The following is a 22,180-nucleotide window of genomic DNA, read 5'->3' as shown; positions in this document are numbered from 1 at the left end:
CTTGGTGGTAAGTAAAAGTCCTTCAGAGATACTCAAGTTGATTGTGTTTATCAGCTAATACTTGGCGTGTACCGGAACAGAATATTCAGATAACAAAGCAGATAGAGCACAGCTTTTGATAGCAAAAGGACCTGATTGCAGATCCCCACATTGCTGCTTAGTGGTTTTTTCTGGTGAGTCACTATATTCTCTTAGCCTTATTTTTCCCTGTGTATAAAATAGACTCCCTGCCTCCTAAAGATCCCCTGGCTCCTAGAGCTATGCTGAAGAGTAGATGAGATGATACATGTAAAGTTCTTAAGATAGAAACTGACATGCTCTAGTAAGTAGTCCAGGTAGTAGCTACTCTAGTAATACAATGTTTATTACAACAACAGTGTAACCATGTATCCCTTATACTAAGCAAAAGTAAAAGTGTTTTCTACACATCATTCAAGATTTACACAAATACAATACATTGAGGTAGCAGTGCTGGTACTTAGTAGGTGCTGTATTTTCAGCGCCAGCAAGTGGAATAAAATTGTTGTTTTGCTCTAAAATTTTAGATTATTTTTAAGAAGATGAGTTCCATTCTCCCAATGTGGGTCCAAGTGTTGCATTGCATAACCTCCCAGAGGAAATCCTGGAACTGATTTACAAGGGGTGGGAGAATTTGATTTCCTTCATATTTCTCGAAACCAGGAGAGCATTTTCTCTTTGACATAGCTTGATTAGAACTGTGGTGTTCGTTCCTCCTTGGAATCAGAATGAGATAGTTTTGCTTCTCTTTCCTAGTTTCTTCTGTAGATCTGTAGCCTCACTCTGGATCTTTGCCGTATATACTTGACACTTTTAACATAAATGTGTTTCAGATTCATTTTATGTAGTTCATTATTATGTCTCTCTCAAGCCCACCCTCCCTTTTTTTTGTGCAGTTACATTATTTTATTTCTAGATCTTTTCCTGATTACCAAAAATATTCCACAAAAAGCAGTGAGGTAATACATGCACAGTTTTCTTGTGCAGGGTTTGAAACTCTGATTTGTGTTAAAAACAAAATTATTTTTAGTTTTAATATCCTCAATACAACAGTGATAATGTTGCCAACACCCATTTTCTCATGATATTTTCCTCTAAATGTCTCCTTTCCTCCAAGTACACCTCTCTAGTTACTCTGGAATTTTAAACTGTTTGGAATGCAAAGAGTAGTTACTTTTGATTTGTTCTCTCAGAGTTAAATGGCTGTTTAATGTTGGTCCCACCTCTGTTTAGTTTTGTTTTTTATTCCATTCATCTGACTTTGTTCTTTTTCTTTGTTATACTTGTGTACCCTTGTTATGCTTGTATACTTTGAACTTGGATATTACAACAGATACAATTGGAACTGAATGGATTTGTGGTTTGGGATTTGGAAATTAGGGTAGAGCTCTGCTGGGAAGCTTTCACATTTTCTTGATCTGTGTCCCACTTCACTTCTCCCCCGGCTGAGTTCAAGTTCAGGACTGCCTTTGGAGTTTATATTCCTGTAGTTTGCCTATTTTTCTTTTTTGGTCCTTTTATTTTTCCTTTTTAAATGCTCCTGTTTTCAGTAGGGTAGTTATATCTAAAAATCTTGCTGTTCTTTTTACTCTGAGTGCACTTGTTAGGAAGTGGGTGGATTGGGTGGGATGTAGGGAATTGGGAGAGGCTTTGCTGGACACTGTGGAGGTACTGGTGAGAAGCAGCTCCCTTTGCAAAAGGGGATTGCTGTGTAACACTTCTCTAGAACTTTCCATCATACAGTAGAAGCTCTGTCACATGGCTCTTGATTGACTTGTTCCAGCATTATTACCCTGTTTTGGACTCATATTTCAAAATGTGAACTTTCATAGCCCAGCAGTTTTTAGACCTTTTAGTCATATCTAACTGTTTTCTTAATCTAGCTTTAATATATCCTGGAAATACATACCAAAGGCTGCATGAAATGACAAATAATGATTAGTAGTTAACTAGAATACGAGAAACCTACTAATGCATATTTAGCAATGGTATTAAGATACATATTTTTCTTATGCTACATAGAAACTTTGAAAAAAATGCTTTTAAAATACCAAAGCTTTTAAAGAGTAGGCTTCATAATAAATTACTTTTGGCCCTGATTCTAAATATAAATGTTATTAATTGTAGTCTAGAAGTAAAAAATTTTAAATTGAAAGACTTATCCTGAATTTTTAATTTATATAAGCTAAATACATGAATTGAAAAATTGGTTCATTACAATGTTCACACTTTCTAATATACAGTGTCTTTTTATGAAACATACATCCCCTTCACATACATATACACTATATGTATACACTACTGTCCAAAGGGTGGATAAAGTTGAAAAGTATACATGCATTTTGAAAATATGTATACAATATGTGCAACTCCACAGAATTCACAGTGTATTGCAGTTTAAAACACTGAACAATCCTGCAGTGTCTAACTGGGTCACAGAAAATCCTTCGAAGCTTCCTTACTCATACTGATGCTCTGGCATCTAAGGCTGTGTTAACATTTTCAAAATTAGGAGTGCCTGGGTGGCTCAGTTGTTAAGCCTCTGCCTTCAGCTCAGGTCATGATCTCAGGGTCCTGGTATGGAGCCCCGCATTGGAATTCCTGCTCGGGGAGAGCCTGCTTCTCCCTCTCCTTCCGCTCGTCCTCCTTGCTCTTGCTCTATCTCAAAGAAATAAATAAAAATGTTTAAAAATTTTTCAAAATTATTAGGTGATAAAAGTATGACATAATTTGAAAACAAAGTGCTTATTTGTACTCTCAGTAATTCTCTAGATTTCCTTTATAGTACAACAACTACACTGTGGTCTAGGCTAAATGAATGCACAAAAATAGAAGAGTTGGGAGGCTTCAGACATTTTTATTTTAGGTAATTACTTATTTAAAAATCAATTCTTCTCATGAATTTCAAAAATTAAACTATAGCAAAAAATGGTGTGTGTCCCATTTTATTTCATGACTGATTTGAAGACAAGTAGACTAACGAGTGCTCTTTGCATTTTGGTTTAGGACATTTTTGACAGTGATTGGTATACCTCTAGAAACCTAATCGGGAGTGCCGACATCATTGTGATCAAATACAACGTAAATGACAAGTTCTCATTCCACGAAGTAAAGGATAATTATATCCCAGTGATAAAAAGAGCATTAAATTCAGTTCCAGTCATCATTGCCGCTGTTGGTACCAGACAAAATGGTAAGTATCTAATTTTTTTTTTTTAAGATAAGAGTGCAGGTACCCCATTAATTTTAAATAGTGTTAAGTTTACTAGTGATTGATATGGGTTTTTGGGGGGAAAAGATGACTGTTCAAATGCCAGCTGTTATCTCTTCATCACTGGGTATGATAGTGAGACATCAAAGGAAAGTGTCACAGACGACTGCTGGGATTCTGATGGGTACAAATTTGTCTTCTAAATTGCTCTTTTACAGAAGTGAAGGAAGTCGGTGATTGTGTTCTTTTGATCTAGGAGAGGCATTAGGCTGGTGCTGAGCTCTGGAAGACTCTTTTTGACATTCTAAAGGCCCGTCCAGTGGGAAGGATAGATTGTCTGCAAAAGGATTGGGCTCCGGAGCAGGATTTTTACATAGCTAGGAACGAGTGAGGTGGAGACACTGACACTCCTGCCTGAGGGAGGGGTTCATTTCCTCCGTGGCCAATGGATTCAGTTGGTTCAGTCTGTTGCAGCCGTTGCTGCTATGCATATCGTTGTCAGATATCCTCGGGCTGACACAGAAGTTACTTTGATTTGGTGGTATTTTGATAATTCTCTTTAGTGGTGTTTCCTCAGTGAAGCTGGCTTGGAAATTTTATTCTATTTTTTTTCTCCCCCTTTTCATTAAGGTACAGCAAAGGAAAGGACATAGAGTTCATGAGGTACCATGAGTGCAGCTTAATGCATTTTTAAATATATATACATCCCTGCAGCCATCTTACAGGTCAGGATAGAGAACATATGCCTCCCCTTGGAAGGTTCTCTCGTGCCTCTTCCCAGTCACTGGCCCTCCTTCCATGGAGATGACCACTGTTCTGACTTCTCACCATATAAATTAGTTTTATCTATTCTAGAAATTTACATATTGGAATTATACTGTATGTAGTATCTTGTGTCTAATTTCAGTTAGCATAATACTGACATTCATCCCTGTTGTGCTTGTATACAATTTGTTATTTTGCTGTGTATTTTTCAGTTGTGTCAATGTGCTGTACTACATTTATTCATTCTCCTTTTCATGGTTGTTTCATAGGAATAGGATTTTGGGTCATAGTCATAGGGTAGGTATATGTTTAGCATTAGAAGACACAAATAAAGTGGGCTTGACCCTTCCTTGACCCCACATCCCCTCTACTTCCCTGTGTTTCTTTTTATTACTGGCCTCAATTCTTGAAAGAGTCATCCACACTTCCTGAGTCTACTTCCTGACTTCCCATTTATTCTTCAGTCCACTCTAGTCTGACTTTGACTTTCACAATTACATCGTATTTGTTCTCACTCAAGGTTACCAGTTAAATGCTTCTTGCCAAATTTGATTTCCCTTTCCATTTAATTTACACTTTAACTTATATTTTAATAACAATTCGCCCTTTGAGGTTATTTGAACACATCTCTTCCTCCATTTAAAAAAACTACTCTTTCTTGCATGGTTGTTCCAATTCTCTGTCTTGTTACTGGTCTACACCCCCTCCCCCATACACATATTGAAGCACTACATCCTTTGTTGTTGCCAGGGTTCCATCCTTTGGCTTCACTTCTTGCTGTTTACTCTGACCTTGAATCTGTTAATCTCCTGTTCTCCCTTTCCCTGTATAGACACTGATGAATACCCAGTCTCTTTCTCCAGCTTTAGTTTCTCTTCCAACCTGTGTCATCACAAAATCTTCCCCTTTCTGCTGAATTCCATGTCTTGGTGAATGATGTCAAACCTATCCATTCACCCCTACTAGAATCATCCAACCCAACTTTCCTCTCATTCCCCATACCTAGTGCACTAGAAGCTCTTCTGGTTTCACATTTCAAATAAACCTCAAATTCATTGCTTTCCCTTTATCTTCATTGGATTTCAGATCCTAGTCATTTAATTATCTGTCATAGTAACCTTCCTTTTGGCTTAAAGGGGCAGTTCCTGATCTTGTAGGATCTGAAACTTACAGAGTTCTAGAGGTCCTTTGTAAGGGGAAAAAACCAACATTACAGATACACACACAGACACACACACACACAGACACACACACACACACACACACACACACACACACACACAAATAAGCATGACAATTTGCAAATCTAAAAAGCTATCAAATAAAACCACAGTGAAAATGCTATGTTACACCAGCCAGAATGGCTAAAATTAGCAAGACAGGAAACAACAAAAAGGATGCAGAGAAGGGGAAACCTTCTTACAGTGCTGGTGGGAATGCAAGCTGGTGAAGCTATTCTGGAAAAGGGTATGGAGGTTCCTCAAGAAGTTAAAAATAGAGCTACCCTGTGACCCAGCAATTGCACTACTAGGTATTTACCCTAAAGATAGAAATGTAGTGATTCAGAGGAGCACCTGCACCCCGGTGTTCATAGCAGCAATGTCCATAATAGCCAAACTGTGGAAGGAGCCAAGAAGTCCATCAACAGATGAATGGATAAAGAAGATGTGGTATGTATATACAATGGAATATTACTCAGCCATCAGAAAGGATGGATACTTACCATTTACATTGATATAGGTGTAACTGGAGGCTGTTATGCTGAGGAAATAAGTCAATCAGAGAAAGACAATTATATGATTTCACTCATATGTAGAATATAAGAAACAGCACAGAGGATTGTAGGGGAAGGGAGGGAAAACTAAATGGGAAGTCATCAGAGAGAGAGAAAAACCATGAGAGACTTAACCATAGGAAACAAAAAGGGTTGCTGGAGGGGAGGAGGGTAAGGGGATGGGGTAATTGGGTGATGGGCATTAAGGAGGGCATGTGTTGTGATGAGCACTGGGTGTTATACACAACTGATGAATTATTGAATACTGTATCTGAAACTACTGATTACTATGTGTTGGCTAATTGAATTTAAATAGAAAAAAGAAAATAAATAAAAAGCTGTCAAATACCAGGCACCTGGGTGGCTCAGTGGGTTAAAGCCTCTGCTCAGGTCATGATCCCAGCATCCTGGGATTGAGCCCCACATTGGGCTCTCTGCTCATCAGGGAGCCTGCTTCCTCCTCTCTCTCTCTGCCTACTTGTGATCTCTGTCAAATAAATAGAATCTTAATAAAAAAGCTGTCAAATACCACAAACATTTAAAAAATATTTCTATTATTTAACAGCTTGACATTTCTTTAATTTTTCTTATATTTGTTGGCTGCATAGTCTTGATTACTTCTTCATATGAAAACCACTTTTGCTATCTTCTATATAGAGAAGAAAATTATAGTGTTTCTTCCAGTGTATTTCTTCACACTTCATATGTTTCTGGTGACGGGCACTGTCATTTGTGTTGTGTTCCTCTTTCAGCCTGGCATCTTTGTTTCACAACACCAACCAAGTCTACAATGTGGGTGGCAGAAGCATTCCTCAAGGCTATTCGTGTACCAGGACAGTTTTCAAACATTTAACTGTACAAGGAAGTGACTGCAAACCACAAACAATATCTCACTAAACCTAAACTTAAATTCACATTAGCAGGATCCCAAAAATGCCTGTCATTACTCCCAGACTGCCTGACATAAAAGTGAGCTGGAGTGGAAAGAGGCAGTGGTCTTAACCAAGTATAGTTAGAGGATCTTATTTTGCAAATCTTACAAAAGCATATGATTATGTTTCTCCCCAGGTTTTGGAAAAGACTCACACACAAGGGCCCTGACACTTAGGCTTCATCAGCTTTGTGGTGAATTGACCTGTGGTCTCCTATTCCATCTTTGCTTCTTTCTGAAATAAATCCACTCAGAATAATCATTCTAGAATATAGGTCAGATCATGATAGTCAATGCTTTCAATTCTTTAGAAACTTACTTCTTTTTCCCTTCTATTTGCAAAATTTCAAACCCAAGAAAATTGACCAGAACAGAACAGTGAACCCCAGAGATTTTACACACACACACACACACACACACACACACACAGAGAGAGAGAGAGAGAGAGAGAGAGAGAGACTCTCTCTCTTTTTTCATTTGGGAGTGAATTATAAAATTATGGTATTTCTTCAGTGCTAATTACGTAAGCATGTATTGTCTAATACATTGTACATGTCTAATACCAAAGAGCCATTTTCCTATCAACCATAATCCAACCATCATTCAAGATATGTGACATACTATTATCTATGATCCTATTATTTTAAACAAAATCCACATTCACATTTTCCCAATTGTTCCAAACCTATTTTTTTTTTTAAATCCAGGATGAAATTAAGGACTACATACTGCATTTAAATGTAATGTGTCTCTAATATCTCTCTGGTCTCTTTTAATCCAGAACAGTTCCCCAGCCTTCCCCACCCCCTTCCCGGTCTTTCATGACACTGACAGTTTTAAAGAATCTAAGCCCATTATTCTGCGTAATTCCTTTAGTTGTAGTGGTTGCAAAATAGTGATTTTCTGTCATTCCACCTCCACTTATAGTTGGTATTCTTCTGTAAATAGAGCTTATCTTTCTCTCTGCTCCCACGTTTCTTTTAGAATCATTATAATTCATGGATTTGTTTTTTTAATTCAATATTTTATAATCTGTTCTTATCCTTATCCTTTCTGTTGCTCATATTACTCCACGTTTGCATGGAGGGAGTCTTTTCAATCTAGTTCCAATTAGTTTTTGAGTGTTTCCTTATTGTATGGCATAAGATGTCCCAGGCTCACCTGGAATCAATCAGTCATTTCTTCAGGGAGCCCTGGTTCCATTTAGTGAACAATGATATTAAGAAACTAAGATTGGGGCTTTAGGGGTGCTCATAACTTTGTCATTGCTTCAAGGCCTATTCATTGGAGATAGATACATAGATATATAGATATGTTAAATATATGTCTTTTAATCACGAGTTCCCATTGATACTTTTTCCAATCCAGTATTTTATCTCCCTTCAGTAATTTTCTCTTGTAATGCTTTACCTAAAAGTCATGATCACTCATGATCTATCTTCTGACTACTCTGGCAACCTTGTAGGCACAGTCTTTTGTGTCTTATGTACCCAACACACTGAACTCCTTGAACTTAATGTCTGTGTTTAGATCTGGGGACGTCTCAACTTCATGATTTCGTCAGATATCTCCTTCCCTCCATTTTTTCTATTCTGTCCTTTTTGGGCTTTTGTTAGACGGATGTTGAAACTTCTGGATCTCTCCTCTGTTTCTCCTATCTTTCTTTTATATTTCCTAAGCTTTCTTTCTCTGTGTTGTGTTAGAGGAGAATTCTGTGGTCTTCTTTTCCCAACTCACAAATCGCTTCCACAGGGTCTGTCCTACTCTTTTGCTTTATTATGATTTAAAAAAATTCCCACAGCTTTTCATATCCAAGATCTCTAGCTGGTTGTTTTTCATAATTTCTTCTACCTGTTTTAAGCATGTAAATACTTTAAGAAGAAAACCTCTCTCAAGTAATTATATATATTTTAAGATTCTATTTTGGTAGATCTATTAAGTCTTGCCTTAAGGAGGACAATCTAAGTCTTGCCATTTGACGAGATTTTACTTCATAGTATGGAGGCTTCTTAAATGTTGGGTAATTCTTAAATTGCCTAGTTTGCAGTTTAGAGTCTCTGTTGGATTAACGCCTTTCTCCTCCTCTGCCCAGCTGTTCTCTGAGGTTGGGGTGGGAGTGAGAGCTCATATGAGATCTGTAAGCCTTGCTGCTTCCACTGGGGTCTGCAACTGATCTCCACTCAGTTGTCCATGGGCCTCCTTATTGCTCCCCGATGACTGAGCAGTGAGTATTCTCGATGTTGCCCAGTGTGTGACTTCCCACCTGTCCTCTGAGCTTCAGCTTCCCTCGTTGGTCCTGTGCTATCTGCCTTCAGCCTTTAGGCACTCCTCCTTTCTGGGTGATGAGTTTCTCTCCTCTTAATTTTTGAGCCTTGTTGTATATGCACATCTCCCTTCCCCCTTCCCCCTCCCCTCCCTTTCTTCCTTCCTTCCATTTCTCTCTCCTCCCTTCTCCCTCCCCTCTCCCTCCCCTCTTTGTTCAATCATTTCTTTGATTTGACAGGGAGAAGAGTTGCAATGTGGGCTTAGCTTGCCATTTTGAAACTGGCAGCTAATGTGTTGTTTTTTCTTGCATCCAGACCTCTGCATGTGCTATGCCCTCTGATGGGAGTGCCCCGCCCTGAACAGCTCCTGTCATATCAGCATGGCAAATTCATACCTATGCAGTAAATACCTTTTCTGCGAAGTCTTCCATAATCCCCAGGCAGAGTTAATTTCTTCCTTTCTGTTCCCATGGTGATTTTGCATACCTTATTTTAGTATTTATTATATTTATTATATTATAATTTTCAGTCTTGTCTATGTTGGCTTAGTTGACTATGAGCTTTTATCTATGTATATTTCTTGTTTGATACGTGGTAGGTACTCAAGAAACATTTGTTCAGTTAGTGGATGAATGGTTTTAAACAAGGTGAAATTCATTTCACATATAGATGTGATTGCAAAGTAATTACCAAGCTAAATCTGTTATTCCACCCGAGGATTTTTATTGCTTCCCTCCCCCAGTCCCTTGTAATACATGAAGCTGTGCTGTGTGTTCTCCTGATAATTCCTCTCTTGAGCTCTTTTTAGAATTAGTTCAGCAAACACAATCAGTCTCATCATTTTCCTTTGTTACATATGTTTTGACAAGCTTGACTTGTATGTCTTCTTCATCACATTCGGCTTTGAACAAATTTTTGGCTTTTACTAAATATTGAACCCGTCTTTAAAGGAGAATTTTTTTCTCTGAACACACCTAGGGGTATTCATAGCCTTAAGCTCCCAAAAATGGGCATCCTTTCTTCTTTTCTTTTTGAAGTTCTGATGGAGTTGAGTACATCGCTAGGTTAGAATTCTTAAAAGGATTTCTAAAACTTTCAAGCACTTGGCAACATTTTAAGAATCACCCTACGGATTCTGAAAACCACTGCTTTGAAAGAGATACCATTCATTTGAATTCCAGAGTTACAATGTGTTTGCTTTAGAAAAAAAAAAAAAAAATAGACATTTGTGATAACACCTTAAAAGGTATCGCATAAGAGAAAGAAAAAAGACTACAGTGTTAACTAGAAGTGTAACAATGTTGTCCAGAGTCGCTGTGACCCTGAGGTGGGCTAACAGAAGTGATATCCTGAAGAAGGCACCGCAATTTGAAATATTTTGAGTCCTTTTATGGTTGCTGGTGAAATGCATAATACAGGTTTATTTTTTTCTAAAAGTGTTTTGTTGCTTTTCCTGCTGTACCTACCACATAATGATGAGACATTTTTTTTTTCCTCTTGGGTACATGTGAACAAAAAACAATGTCTTCTGTGTCACAGACATGTGAAGACTAGATGTGAAGAGGGATTTTCTAGGCGTGTATGTCCATAAAGGGCCACGGTTACACACAGTGGAAAACCATGCTTAGCAGGGTTGAACCTGAAATTAGTTGGATTTTCCTTCAAATCAAGATTATTTCTTAAAAATTGTTTTACACTATGTTCATTTAATTTTTCACTTGAAACACTTTGCTTTATTTTTGTTTAGAAATACAGTTTAATAAGATGGACTGCCTTCTCACCCCATCCCATCAACATAAGGAGAGCTTTGTAGGCATAAGAAGGCCTCTGTCTTCAGAAAATCAAAGGCACTGTTTATGAATTTTTGTAAAGAATGCCAAATATCAATGTGTTATTTTTCAAGATAGGCTAAATTCTGTACAAAAAATTTATGTGCTCCAAACCAAGATGAGCTTGGAAAAAGTAAAAGGAAAAACTCAAAATTCATGGCTTAGTTTTGAGAACCCAAGCTTAACTTTTAAATCACTGTGTCTTTACTTAAACTGAATTGTTATCTTATCTTTTGATATCACTTTACTTATCAAATAGAGCAAGAAACAGTTTTATCATTGTTTTTCCATCTCTGACACACAAAGAGACTTGGACAAGTCACTTATCTTCCTTGAGCCCCAGTTTCCTCTTCTGCAGAAGGAGGTTGTATATTCCTGGTTTCTGAGTTCTAAAATGCTTTCAATGAGGCTAAAATTATCTACATAGTTACACATGTAGCACAGGCATGCACTGAATATCCTATGTGTACATATATATGGTTCACCTATATGCAGTTCATTGGTAAGGAATTTGTTGTGTAGGCTGTGGAAGTTGCCCAAATGTCTTTAAAAAAATTTTTTTTTAGATTTTATTTGTTTATTTTAGAGAGAGGAGAGGGAAAAGCAGAGGGCAAGGGAAGGGGGAAGAATCTTAAACAGAACACACGCTGAGTGCAGAGCGCCCATAGGGCTTGATCTCACGATCTCGAGATCATGACCTGAGCCGAAATCAAGTCAGATGCTTAACCGACAGAGCAACGAAGGTGCCCCACAAATGCCATTTGAGGGCCACTGTACTTACTCTCTCAGTTACCAGGCTGTTGGGTGCTCATGGTGCACGGCGGAGTCCGTTGCCAGATATTACCTTTAGCTCATAGAAGCTGCTTGCTCAAGGTTGTGCCCACTCCACAGCAGCCCTCATCTAACCACTGATTATCTTGATCATTGAAGGGGCACAAAGACACAGCTGCCTTTCTCCAAATGGGGAACCATTCTAAAAGGCCATCAAAGCTCCAGACCCCCCAGTAAGATCTGCTAAGATCTTTGTTATAGCTATATTGCAGTTTGAATTTTTCCTCTGCGCAGTCCCACTTCCCTTACCCCTGAAAACATTTGTTCCCACGATCACTCCCTCAGTAAACCTCCTGCATTCCAGTCTCCACTTCAGCCTCTGCTTCCCAGGGAAACTATAACAACATGCATTTCTAAAAATGGATTTATCCCTGTTTAATTTGGCTGCCATTTAAACAATGATATATCTGATGTGTCATGAAACAAAACAAAACTTTCTGCTGAATTTAGAGTTGAACATAAATTTTTAACTTTATTGAGGAGTGTCCTGATAGGTATGTTGGTCTCTCACCTGCCCAGCCATGCATCTGTACACAGTACAACCATGACGCTTAGGACAATGCACATTTTGAATAAATCCTTTTTATTCCTTTAGTTAATGATCTTTTAGTCTTGAAGAGAAAGATAAGTGATTTAATTTAGTTTCTGCAGTTGAATTATTTAGAGTCTAATAATTGAAATGTCTGGATTAATTAGAATGTACTTTATATGAAATCTACAAAATTTTGCAGCCTTGAGGATTCAGATCTAGTCAACTTGGTGAATGTATTTCAAGTTTATAAAAAAAAAAAAAGAGGAAGGAAGAAAAGGTAGAAGGAAGGAAGGAAAAGAAAAAAGAAAAGAATAAAAAGCTAACCCACTGTTTTCCATGGTTTCTCTGGGCAATTAGGTTGTTAATTTGTATTGATACTCAGGATGTCGGGGTGTATAAAGGGAAACATGTCCTCCATTACTAGCTGGTTGGTTTAATTACTATAAAAACCTTGGTAATATATATTAACTTATTTTTAAGTTCTTTTGTTTTCTAAAATACTGTTTACTCTTCTTGCACTCAAAGCTTGTTTACTTGAAAGACCTTTCTATTAACACTGATGCTTTTTATTCAGTCTGGTGGATAGTGGACGTACTACATGCCCGTGAACTATGGTTCTTGTATGAATTGTTAATTTGTTTGTTGAATGTTCAGGTTGCCTGTGTATATTTCTTTTCCTGTTAAATTTCAAAGCTCTTTTGTTACTCCTATTTCTTTCCTCAGAAGAATTACCTTGTACATGCCCGCTATGTACCTCAGACAGAGGGAGCTGTGTCAGTACCACTGAAGGAATCCAACTTGCTAAAGAACTGGGAGCTACCTATCTTGAACTACACAGCCTTGATGACTTCTATATAGGAAAATATTTTGGAGGAGTGGTGAGTGGTAATCCCTGTTACATAAATTAAAGTCATTTGTCAGGCTGGCTGTGGTAGCTATTTTCTAGACCCTTAACTAGAACTTTAGTTTTAAAAGCATGATTGGTCTTAACTTTGAGAAACAAACTGAGAGTAGAAGTAAGATTTTGTCAGAATAAAATTATAATTTTATTTTTCTCTCCAAATGAAGCATTTTCTGTTGTCTAACAGGATAGTTTAGAATTTTCCATTTGTTGATACTATTGTTTTTTGCTGAACATATCAAAACTATACTTACTTACACAAATCTGTGATGCCAGTTTTATTCCTAATCTTTATATAGTTCAATGAGCCTTGCAACCTGAACCATTGGGCCATGCACGTTCTCCTTCATTTCTATCTATTATTTGAAAAGAATGATTTTTCTTCCTCTCTGTGTGTTTTGGCAAGCTTTTGTATACTCCTAAATGATCCCACTCAGATGTATCCATAGCAACTACTCCTACAAATAACTTGTTGGGCCGCCTCGGTGGCCTAGTTGATTAAGTGTTGGACTCTTGATTTCTGCTCAGGTTATGATCTCAGGGTCATGAGATCGAGCCCTCAGCCTCCACTCACCAGGGAGACTGCTTCTCTCCTCTTCCTCTCCGTGTGCCTCTTTCCTTGCTTGCATTCATATGCTCTCTGTCTCTCAAGTAAATAAATAAATCTTAAAAAAATACATTTGGAATTTGCTTGGTCTGTAGCTATGGCATTTATTGGGTCCTATAGGCATTTTGAGGCCTGTCTTAGCACACAGCACCTACCCTACACTATTAGGACTGCATGGTCCTTGGGAAATACTGTGGAGTTTTATCATGTAAGTATTAACTCACTTTGGAGCTACCTTTTCAACGCTGTAAGAAGTGACTCCACTCAAGGACAAATTTGGTAAACACGGATAAGAGGTTTACACCAAAGTAAACCCTACATTAAGCAGGAGCACTTTGAACTTCTCCATTAGTTCCCTGGCTCTTTGTCAAGTACGCTTTCCATTATACTAGAATATTCATTATGTAGATTCATGTCAAAATGTTGAGGTCTCCACAGATGACTGTAGAAATTTCATTTGTTCTGGGCAGTTATCAAACCCCAAATAAGAACCAAAGATAAAATAAAACCCAAATCTAAATGGTTCTGATTTCTGTCATGTATATGTGGCTATTATGTAGCCCAGTAATGAAAAGAAACATTAATAATATAGCATTAAGGAAGATATACTCACAATATTGGTATCATAATAACTGTGAGAAACTTTTGTCTTATTTTTTTATAATGATAAATAAAAAAGTAGAAAGGGTAGAAAGGTAGAGAGGACTGAAATGTAATTTTCCTGTCAAAGACATTATATTGTAGTGGATTTTTAAAAAATCTTAATTTAGTCTAAGAATCTTGTATTTCCCTGAAATATTTAGGAAACTGAGGAAAAATGATAGTTTGGCTTCATTTGTTGGAGAGGAGGGGGCTGGTTCTCTTGGGGTATGGTGGTCTCCTTGTTCCCTGCTCCTCTTCCTGAACCTGAAATCTCTGGGTCACTCTTCCCACCTGCCAACTCCCACTTTTCTCTGCCTGCTTCTGCTTCCTCCCCCTTGTTTCTCTTTGTTCCTAACACTTGGTGTTGCAGTTAGAGTTGGACACTTGATAAGGATTGAAGATGTGGTCAAGGATTGGAAGAAAGACACGGCAGTTTCTTGTTTCCCTAAGACTTGGTGAGAATATGGAAATAAGATCAAAATGATCCCTTATGGGATTGTTGAATAGTTAAGTATAGCTTTGATCTTGAGTGTAAGAAATAGTGGCATTTGCAGGAATATAGATGGAGATGATAATGTCAGACTGAAAGGAGCATTTAAAGTCTTGTGTTTAAGGGTCAGAGATGAAGACCTGGGCAAGAGAGGTGTGGGCCCTTTAGCTCTAGAGAGCCCCATCTGGCCCTCCTCCAGTTGCATCCCCATTACACAAGTTGATGGAGCCGAATGTACACCCCCCTGGAGCTCGTAGCCCTTCTAGACCTGTGCCATCCATGATGGCGGTCACTAGCCACAGGTGGCTATTTGTGTTTAAATTAACTGAAGAAAGTTCAGTTCCTCAGATATACTACCCACATCTCAGGTGCGTAATAGCCACATGTGGCTTGTGCCTACTCTCTTCAATAGCATGGATATACAGAGCATTTTCATCAACACAGAACAGAAGGTTCTATTGTACAGTGCTACAACTGTGTTCCAAAACCCAGGACCCCACAGGTCTCTGGCGACACTCAGGCTGTTTTTCAGGCGTGTGCCGGCCTTTTTCCTGGGTCAGTCCTCCTGAAGGTGAATTACATTAGTAGTGTGTGTGTCCCTAGGTCTGAAGAGTGGCCAAAGGATGACTGCATATGAGGACTGGGGAAGGGGGGAGTAGAGTCTTCTTGTACACATAGAGCTCTTCAAGGCATGGGCTGGAGCAGGGGATGAGAAGAGAAGGGACAGTCTTGGAGCCCAGGAGTCAGGCGCCAGTTCTCTCTGTGCTACATGAAGCTCTGAGAAGGCTGAGAACTTAAAGCTAAGCCTGGCTTCTACATAATAGTTTGTTTTCTTGATTTATGAAGTTTGAACATTTGTGTATGTGGTACATAGACCTCTATCTATTCTTTTCCCCAAGCTTTACAGCATAAGGCATAGGCCTGGTACCATGTAAGTGCATGTGGTTAGGATTTTTAAAAGATTTTATTATTTTTTTTATTTTTATTTTTTAAAAAAGATTTTATTTATTTACTTGAGAGAGGGATAGCAAAAGAAAGCATGGTTGGGGAGCAGGGAGAAAGAGAACCAGGCCCCCTGCTGAGCAGGGAGCCTGACGTGAGGCTGGATCCCAGAACCTAAGATCATGACCTGAGCCGAAGGTAGATGCTTAACCCACTGAGCCACACAGGTGCCCCTGAGGTTTTATTTTTAAGTAATCTTTACACCTAATGTGGGGCTCGAACTTACAACCCCAAGATCAAGAGTTGTATGCTCTACTGACTGAGCCAGCGAGGTGCCCCAAGATTTTTAAATTTATTACATAAAGGATGTATTTCAATGAAATTTATTCAAGAAAAAAAATAGAGCACGTGCAGACACTCCTAGTTGATATGACCATCTGTGACATAGAGCCAGATCTGTCCTGCCGTGAGTTTCTCTAGTATTAACTGCTGTGGTTGCCCACGAGATAGTTATTGATAGTCACATAGTTGCACTGCTGGGCTTTCTTGATTATTCAAGAGAATAAACAGTTCCTTTTTGAATGAATAGTTTATTTATGCTTAGACAAGGCACAGTCTGTTCTACTTAATACATTTTTTAAATAAAAAATTATTTAGAAGTATTTGCTAAAGCTTACATGTAGATGGTACTGGCATTAAAAACATTTGGCAAATGTGATTTGGGGTACCAATAATCTTGTCAGAGACATAATTTTGTTGAAGATTTAACTAAAATTCAATTCATGTTTTAGTTGGAGTATTTTATGATTCAAGCCTTAAATCAGAAGACAAGTGAAAAAATGAAGAAGAGGAAAATGAGCAACTCATTTCATGGAATTAGACCACCTCAGCTTGAACAACCAGGTGCATTTATTAACCAATGTTTAGACACTCAAATGATATTTGTTATAGATCACTTCACAAGTCTTAGAGCAGTTGTTCCCAAATTTGAGTACGTTGAGGACTCACCTGACATTCTCATTCAGTAAATCTGGGGTGGGGTGTAGAATCTGCTTTTAAAATAAGTCTCCAGGTGATTCTGAAGCAGGTGGTACTTGGACCCATTTTGAGGAGTACTGTCTTAAACTTGAGTCCATAGCTTCTTTAAAAAATAGTTTGTATGGTGAAGAGTTATCCTATATAAAAGTCTAAGAGAAATAACAACAATAAGGTTCAATATATGAACCTTAATTGATTCAATAAAAACATCTCAAAGACTTTCGTAGGGCAACTGGGTAAAATTTTAATATGGACTGGAAATTAGATGACACGAGGGAATTGTTAATTTTTTGTATATACAGTAATGGTTCTATGATTAATGGGAGAGTGTCCTTATTCCTTGGAAATGAACACGACATTATTTAGAGCTGAAATATCTTGATGATTACAACCTACTTTTAAGTGGTTCAGTGTGGTAAGTGTGTGCCTGTGTATCTAGCTGGATATAAGGCAAACAAAATGTTAATTGTAGAATCCAGGTGAAGGATATGTGTGTGCTTATTGTATTATTCTTTCATCTTTTTGAATGTTTGAAAATGTTCACAACCCAAGGTTAGTGCAAAATAAAGTTAAGAAACATAAATATAATTTTATCAAAATTAACTTTTATCAAATATTTGAATAATTATGTCATAGAAATATAGTAGTACTCTATGCAGACCAATTTGTTATGGAAATGGTTTTAAAATGTAGGTGCTTTTTAAGTACTTGTTAAATAAATCAACATAAATTAAAAAGCAGGAAAACATAAGTTAGTATGGGAATTCAATTCCAGGTTGTTGTTTTTTTTAAATGCAGATAGATCCTAAGTGATGATACACAATTTGGCTTTGAACTTCCTGGTGTGCAAAGGAAGAGGGGAGACTTGGTCTGTTGTATAGCAAATCTGCTACTTTAAGTACTTTCTAGATGAGAAGATGTGTGAGGAATAGCCAAATAAACAACGAAGGTAGATAATTTCTTGGTTCTTACTATTCAAGAAGAGAAAACACAATAGTACCTCTGAGAAAACAAAGCTGTTCATGCCATTTAGCAATAGGAAAAGTTTCTCATGTGGGTTCTGCTTGGGGGCACTAGGTGACCTAATGGACAGGCCTTTCCGAAGTGTCTGGTCAGCAAATGCAGTTTTCATTCTCACGGGTGGTACCCTGTGCCCTTCTGTTAGGTATCACTCTGAACATTTGTTCTGATGCTCATTTGTTCTAAGGATAGATGCTGGTCTCTGGGGCATGTGGCTTTCAGATTGTTCTTAAGCCATTAAGGGTCTATGAGATGCCTTTGGCATTGGAGGGAAGGGTGAGTGGGGGTATAGTTCAGGAAAGCCTAGCCACCAGAGCACCTTGTTATTATCAGTTTTAGAGACCAGAGTTTTGCTTTAGAGTAAAGAGTTTTCATTCCTAAAGCAATTTGACTTCTACTGAATTCAAGGTTGAATTCTACTTTCCTCAGCTCAGTTTGGGATAAAGCTAGCCAGCAGATATTTTAGAGTTAGGGTCTATGATGAGGGCCTATGATCCTCTGTGGGGATATTCTGACTTAACTGAGGGCTAATTTATCTTTGTTAGTGATCAAACTAGGAAATGGAAGGTTGCATCCTTTTTTGAAAATTAGGGAGTCTAACCAACACTCTACCTAAGGTGTGCTGAGGGGAAAGACTGGTGTTTGATCTACTAGGAGGAAAAAAACAATATTAATTTTAGGATCAAAATAAAATGGTCAAGATGGTTTCCAACAATAGAGTCCCAAGACTCAGAGCCCTGGCTTTGAGGGATTACAGTTTTAACAATTTAATTTTGACAGTTTCTTCCCCCCACCCCTGCCATTTCCAAACCCAGGAGGAAAGTGACTTCAAATGTGAGGTTAGGTTCTTCAGAACTTGTTTAGTAATTTATTTGAATTTTTATCAGGTGAAAGCAAGGAGCTATAACTACCAACATACTAAAATATAATATTTGGAGAGAGATTTTATTTGGGGACACACAAAAAGTGAGCAGTAGTATTATATTGCTGTTAATGGCATTAGGACAATTTTCATTTTCGCTTAAAAAAACACCGTGTAATTCTGTGACTGTTATCTCAGGATAATTAATTTATATGTGTTTATAGTTAGATTAGGTTATACAAAATTGCTGTTTTCATAGGGTCACAAATGGTCAAGTGTTGGCAATTTTATATGGTTCAACTTAATAACATTAAGAAAATACTCTCTCATGTTTAAAAGAAACCTGAAATGTCCAGGTCTATAGACCTAAAGAGTAATTTATCACTTTTATTCTCTTTTTTGAAACAGAAAAGATGCCTGTCTTAAAGGCTGAAGCATCGCATTATAACTCTGATTTAAATAATTTGCTGTTCTGCTGCCAGTGTGTAGATGTGGTATTTTACAACCCAGATTTAAAGAAAGTTGCCGAGGCCCACAAGATTGTTCTGTGTGCCGTAAGCCATGTTTTCATGCTCCTTTTCAATGTGAAGAGTCCCGCTGACATTCAGGATTCCAGTATCATCCGAACTACCCAGGACCTCTTTGCTATCAACAGAGACCCTGCATTTCCAGGTGCTAGCCAGGATTCTCCAGGCAACCCGCCATTACGTGTCGTTGTCAAAGATGCCCTCTTCTGTTCTTGTTTGTCAGACATTCTGCGCTTCATTTATTCAGGTATCTTGTTAAATGGTTCTGGTAGGTTCTCTTAAGCTTTTGAAAGGAACTGTGCCTGTGGGCCTCAGGTGTATTGGTTAGTTTCACATTTATCTTCTTTCTACCATCTGAGGTAAGGATTATACATGAAATAATCTTTACTTTATATACAGGAATTGGTCTAAGTTTTCCATCTTCCTTATTAAGTTTACTTGCCTTGGTTTTAAATCTGTTTGTGAAAGTAATTTATTTTCCTACTGAGCAGATGTATTTTCAAAGTGTAAATGAAAATAAGTATCTGCATCTTTTTTTGGAAAGATTTATATACTAGAGAGAGAGATTGAGATAGCGAGAGAGAGCATGAGCAGAGGCGGGGGCAGATGGAGAGAGGAAACAGACTGCCTGCTGAGTGGGGAGTCCAAAATGGGGGCTCTCGGTCTCAGAACCCTGAGATCTTGACCCTGAGATCATGACCTGAGCTGAAACCAAGAGTCATATGCTTAATAGACTGAACCACCCAGGTACCCCAGTGTCTGCATTTTAAAAACTGACCATTTATTCACTTTTCTGTCTTACTCTTAGGTTTTGGAGGGAATTGAGAGAAATTAGGAGGGTCCTTACATTCAATTTAGTAACTGGAAATAGTCTCCAAAGTTAGTTTAGCCTGAAATCTAATTTAATTTTTTTTTTTAAGATTTTACTTTATTTATTTGACAGACAGAGATCACAAGTAGGCAGAGAGGCAGGCAGAGAGAGAGGGGGAAGCAGACTCCCCAATGAGAAGAGAGCCCGATGCGGGGCTCAATCCCAGGACTCCTGGGATCATGACCTGAGCCGAAGGCAGAGGCTTTAACCCACGGAGCTACCCAGGCGCCCCTATTTTGTTTTTAAGATTTTATTTTTAAGTAATCTCTACACTCAGTGTGGGTCTTGAACCCACAACCCCAAGATCAAGAGTCACACTCTCCACCAACTGAGTCAGCCAGGCACCCTGACTTTGACTATTTTAGATTTTACTATTTTTTCTTACCGTGCACTTATCTTTTTAACATAGAGCTTCCCAATTACTTTTCTTGTTGCCCTTTTAAATACTTATAGCTACTACATTTTAAAAAATAGAAGTTTTATCTGAGTCATTTAACCAGTGAATTGAGGGTATCACATCTAAGTGTCCCATATAAGAATGGAAAAGAATTAATGTAAGTGACTTTTAAAGTAAGCATCTAAGTAAAAATTTTCCGAGAACGTCTCTCTTCTTTAATTTTGCACTTGGAATCATGTTCTGATGAAATATTAAGTTAAAGTAACTCCTCTGGAGTGTGGCTCTGGAGAAACATAATCTGCTTTTAGACTTCAGAATGGGGGACAGACAAATTTACAAATGTTTGCAGATAAAGCACTGTTTCATATTTATAAGAAACTTTTGGGTAGTTGAAATAATTGAAATTAAGATTTTACTTTTTCTCATTTGGGCTCTGGTTATATAATTTTACTATAAGTTAAAGGAAAATTTAAAGTTTTTGAAAAGTACAGTTGCAATATGAAGATTTAAGTGGCTTTATATATAAGCCAGGCATATATATATACATATATATATATATGTATATATATATGCCTGGCTGGCTCAGTCAGTAGAGCATGTGCCTCCTGATCTCGGGGTCATGAGTTCAAGCCCCAGATTGGGTGTAGAGATTACTTTAAAAAAGTTTTAAAAACATCTCCCTATAAAAATACACATACAGAAGTAGAATGGTAGTGGTAGGCCTTAAACCCATTATTCAGTGAATATTGGCTTGGGGAAGGCATAAATAACCACTCCCACAGTGTACTCCAACACAGTATGTTCAGCATGGCAGGTTTTGTGTTGGTTGAATTAGTGAGTAGACTCCAGTAGCTGTGAATCATCATATGAATAAAGCAGACTAAACACTTCATTTACTACTACAGATTTTTAATTTTATACTTTGAATCTCACAGTTTAGAATTTAAGGCTAGATCTGAAAAACAAAAATATTTACATGTTAAAAAAATGTCTTTAATGATGTTTAGAGAACTATACAGGAAGTGTCAGACTTTTCTTTTGAATGATGTTACTGTTGAGATTATGAGTTATTCAGTAAGTTTACGACAATATCTATCGAATACCTTTGAAGACACATGAACACTTTGAAGTCAGTTATATCCTCTTTAATAAGGTAGCAGTAATAGCTAGCTGTATCTCCAGTGACAGAACCTACTTGTCTTTCTCATAGGGAGTGATCTTTTAAATTGCAAAATTAATATATGCAGATGGAAGAAAAGGGCAAAGAAAAATAAAGTTCTTTCCTCAGCCCCCTTATGTGTTGGCCCTAATGCTATTTGAAAGAAATAAATTTATTGGGAAATATACATTAAGGAAAATGTAATCTTTAGTAAGTGTTGTTTTCTGGGAACTGGCTGGAGCATAGAGTGGGAGGTGAGGGCTTGCAGGAGATGAGGCTGGCAAGCCAGATGGAAGCTGCTCATAAAAGCTGTTCCAGAATGTTGAGCATGATCAGACTGGGCTTTGGCATGCTCATCTTTGGTGATAGTAGAGGGACGGAATAGAGCAGGCAAGACAGAGTTTAATAAGGAAGCTCCATTACTCTGGAGATCAGCCAAAGGCCATTATTCTGACAACAGGTGGTTTGTGCTACAGCTTGTCCATCATTTGGACCAGTGCTTCTCAAACTCAGTGTGCATGCAAGTCAGCTGGGGATCTTGTTCATGTGCAGATTTTTTTTTTTTAAGA

At 37.8% G+C, this 22,180-nt stretch overlaps 1 protein-coding gene across 2 annotated transcripts in view; it reads left to right on the top strand.

Moving 5' to 3' along the window:
* RHOBTB3 (Rho related BTB domain containing 3) overlaps positions 1–22,180 on the top strand; it is a 53,772-nt gene that overhangs the window by 2,686 nt on the left and 28,906 nt on the right. The window contains exons 3-6 of one of the 2 annotated variants that reach the window (XM_032335709.1): positions 3,025–3,211; positions 12,882–13,033; positions 16,529–16,640; positions 19,066–19,431. In XM_032335709.1, coding sequence (XP_032191600.1) covers positions 3,025–3,211; positions 12,882–13,033; positions 16,529–16,640; positions 19,066–19,431 — 817 coding nt within the window. Of the gene's footprint in view, positions 1–3,024; positions 3,212–12,878; positions 13,034–16,528; positions 16,641–19,065; positions 19,432–22,180 lie in introns of both variants that reach the window. The other variant, XM_032335708.1, reaches the window with a different exon arrangement.

Source organism: Mustela erminea, chromosome 3 (genome assembly GCF_009829155.1).
Source record: "Mustela erminea isolate mMusErm1 chromosome 3, mMusErm1.Pri, whole genome shotgun sequence".
NCBI classification, from domain to species: Eukaryota; Metazoa; Chordata; class Mammalia; order Carnivora; family Mustelidae; genus Mustela; species Mustela erminea.
This window is presented reverse-complemented; position numbering and strand designations above follow the sequence as displayed.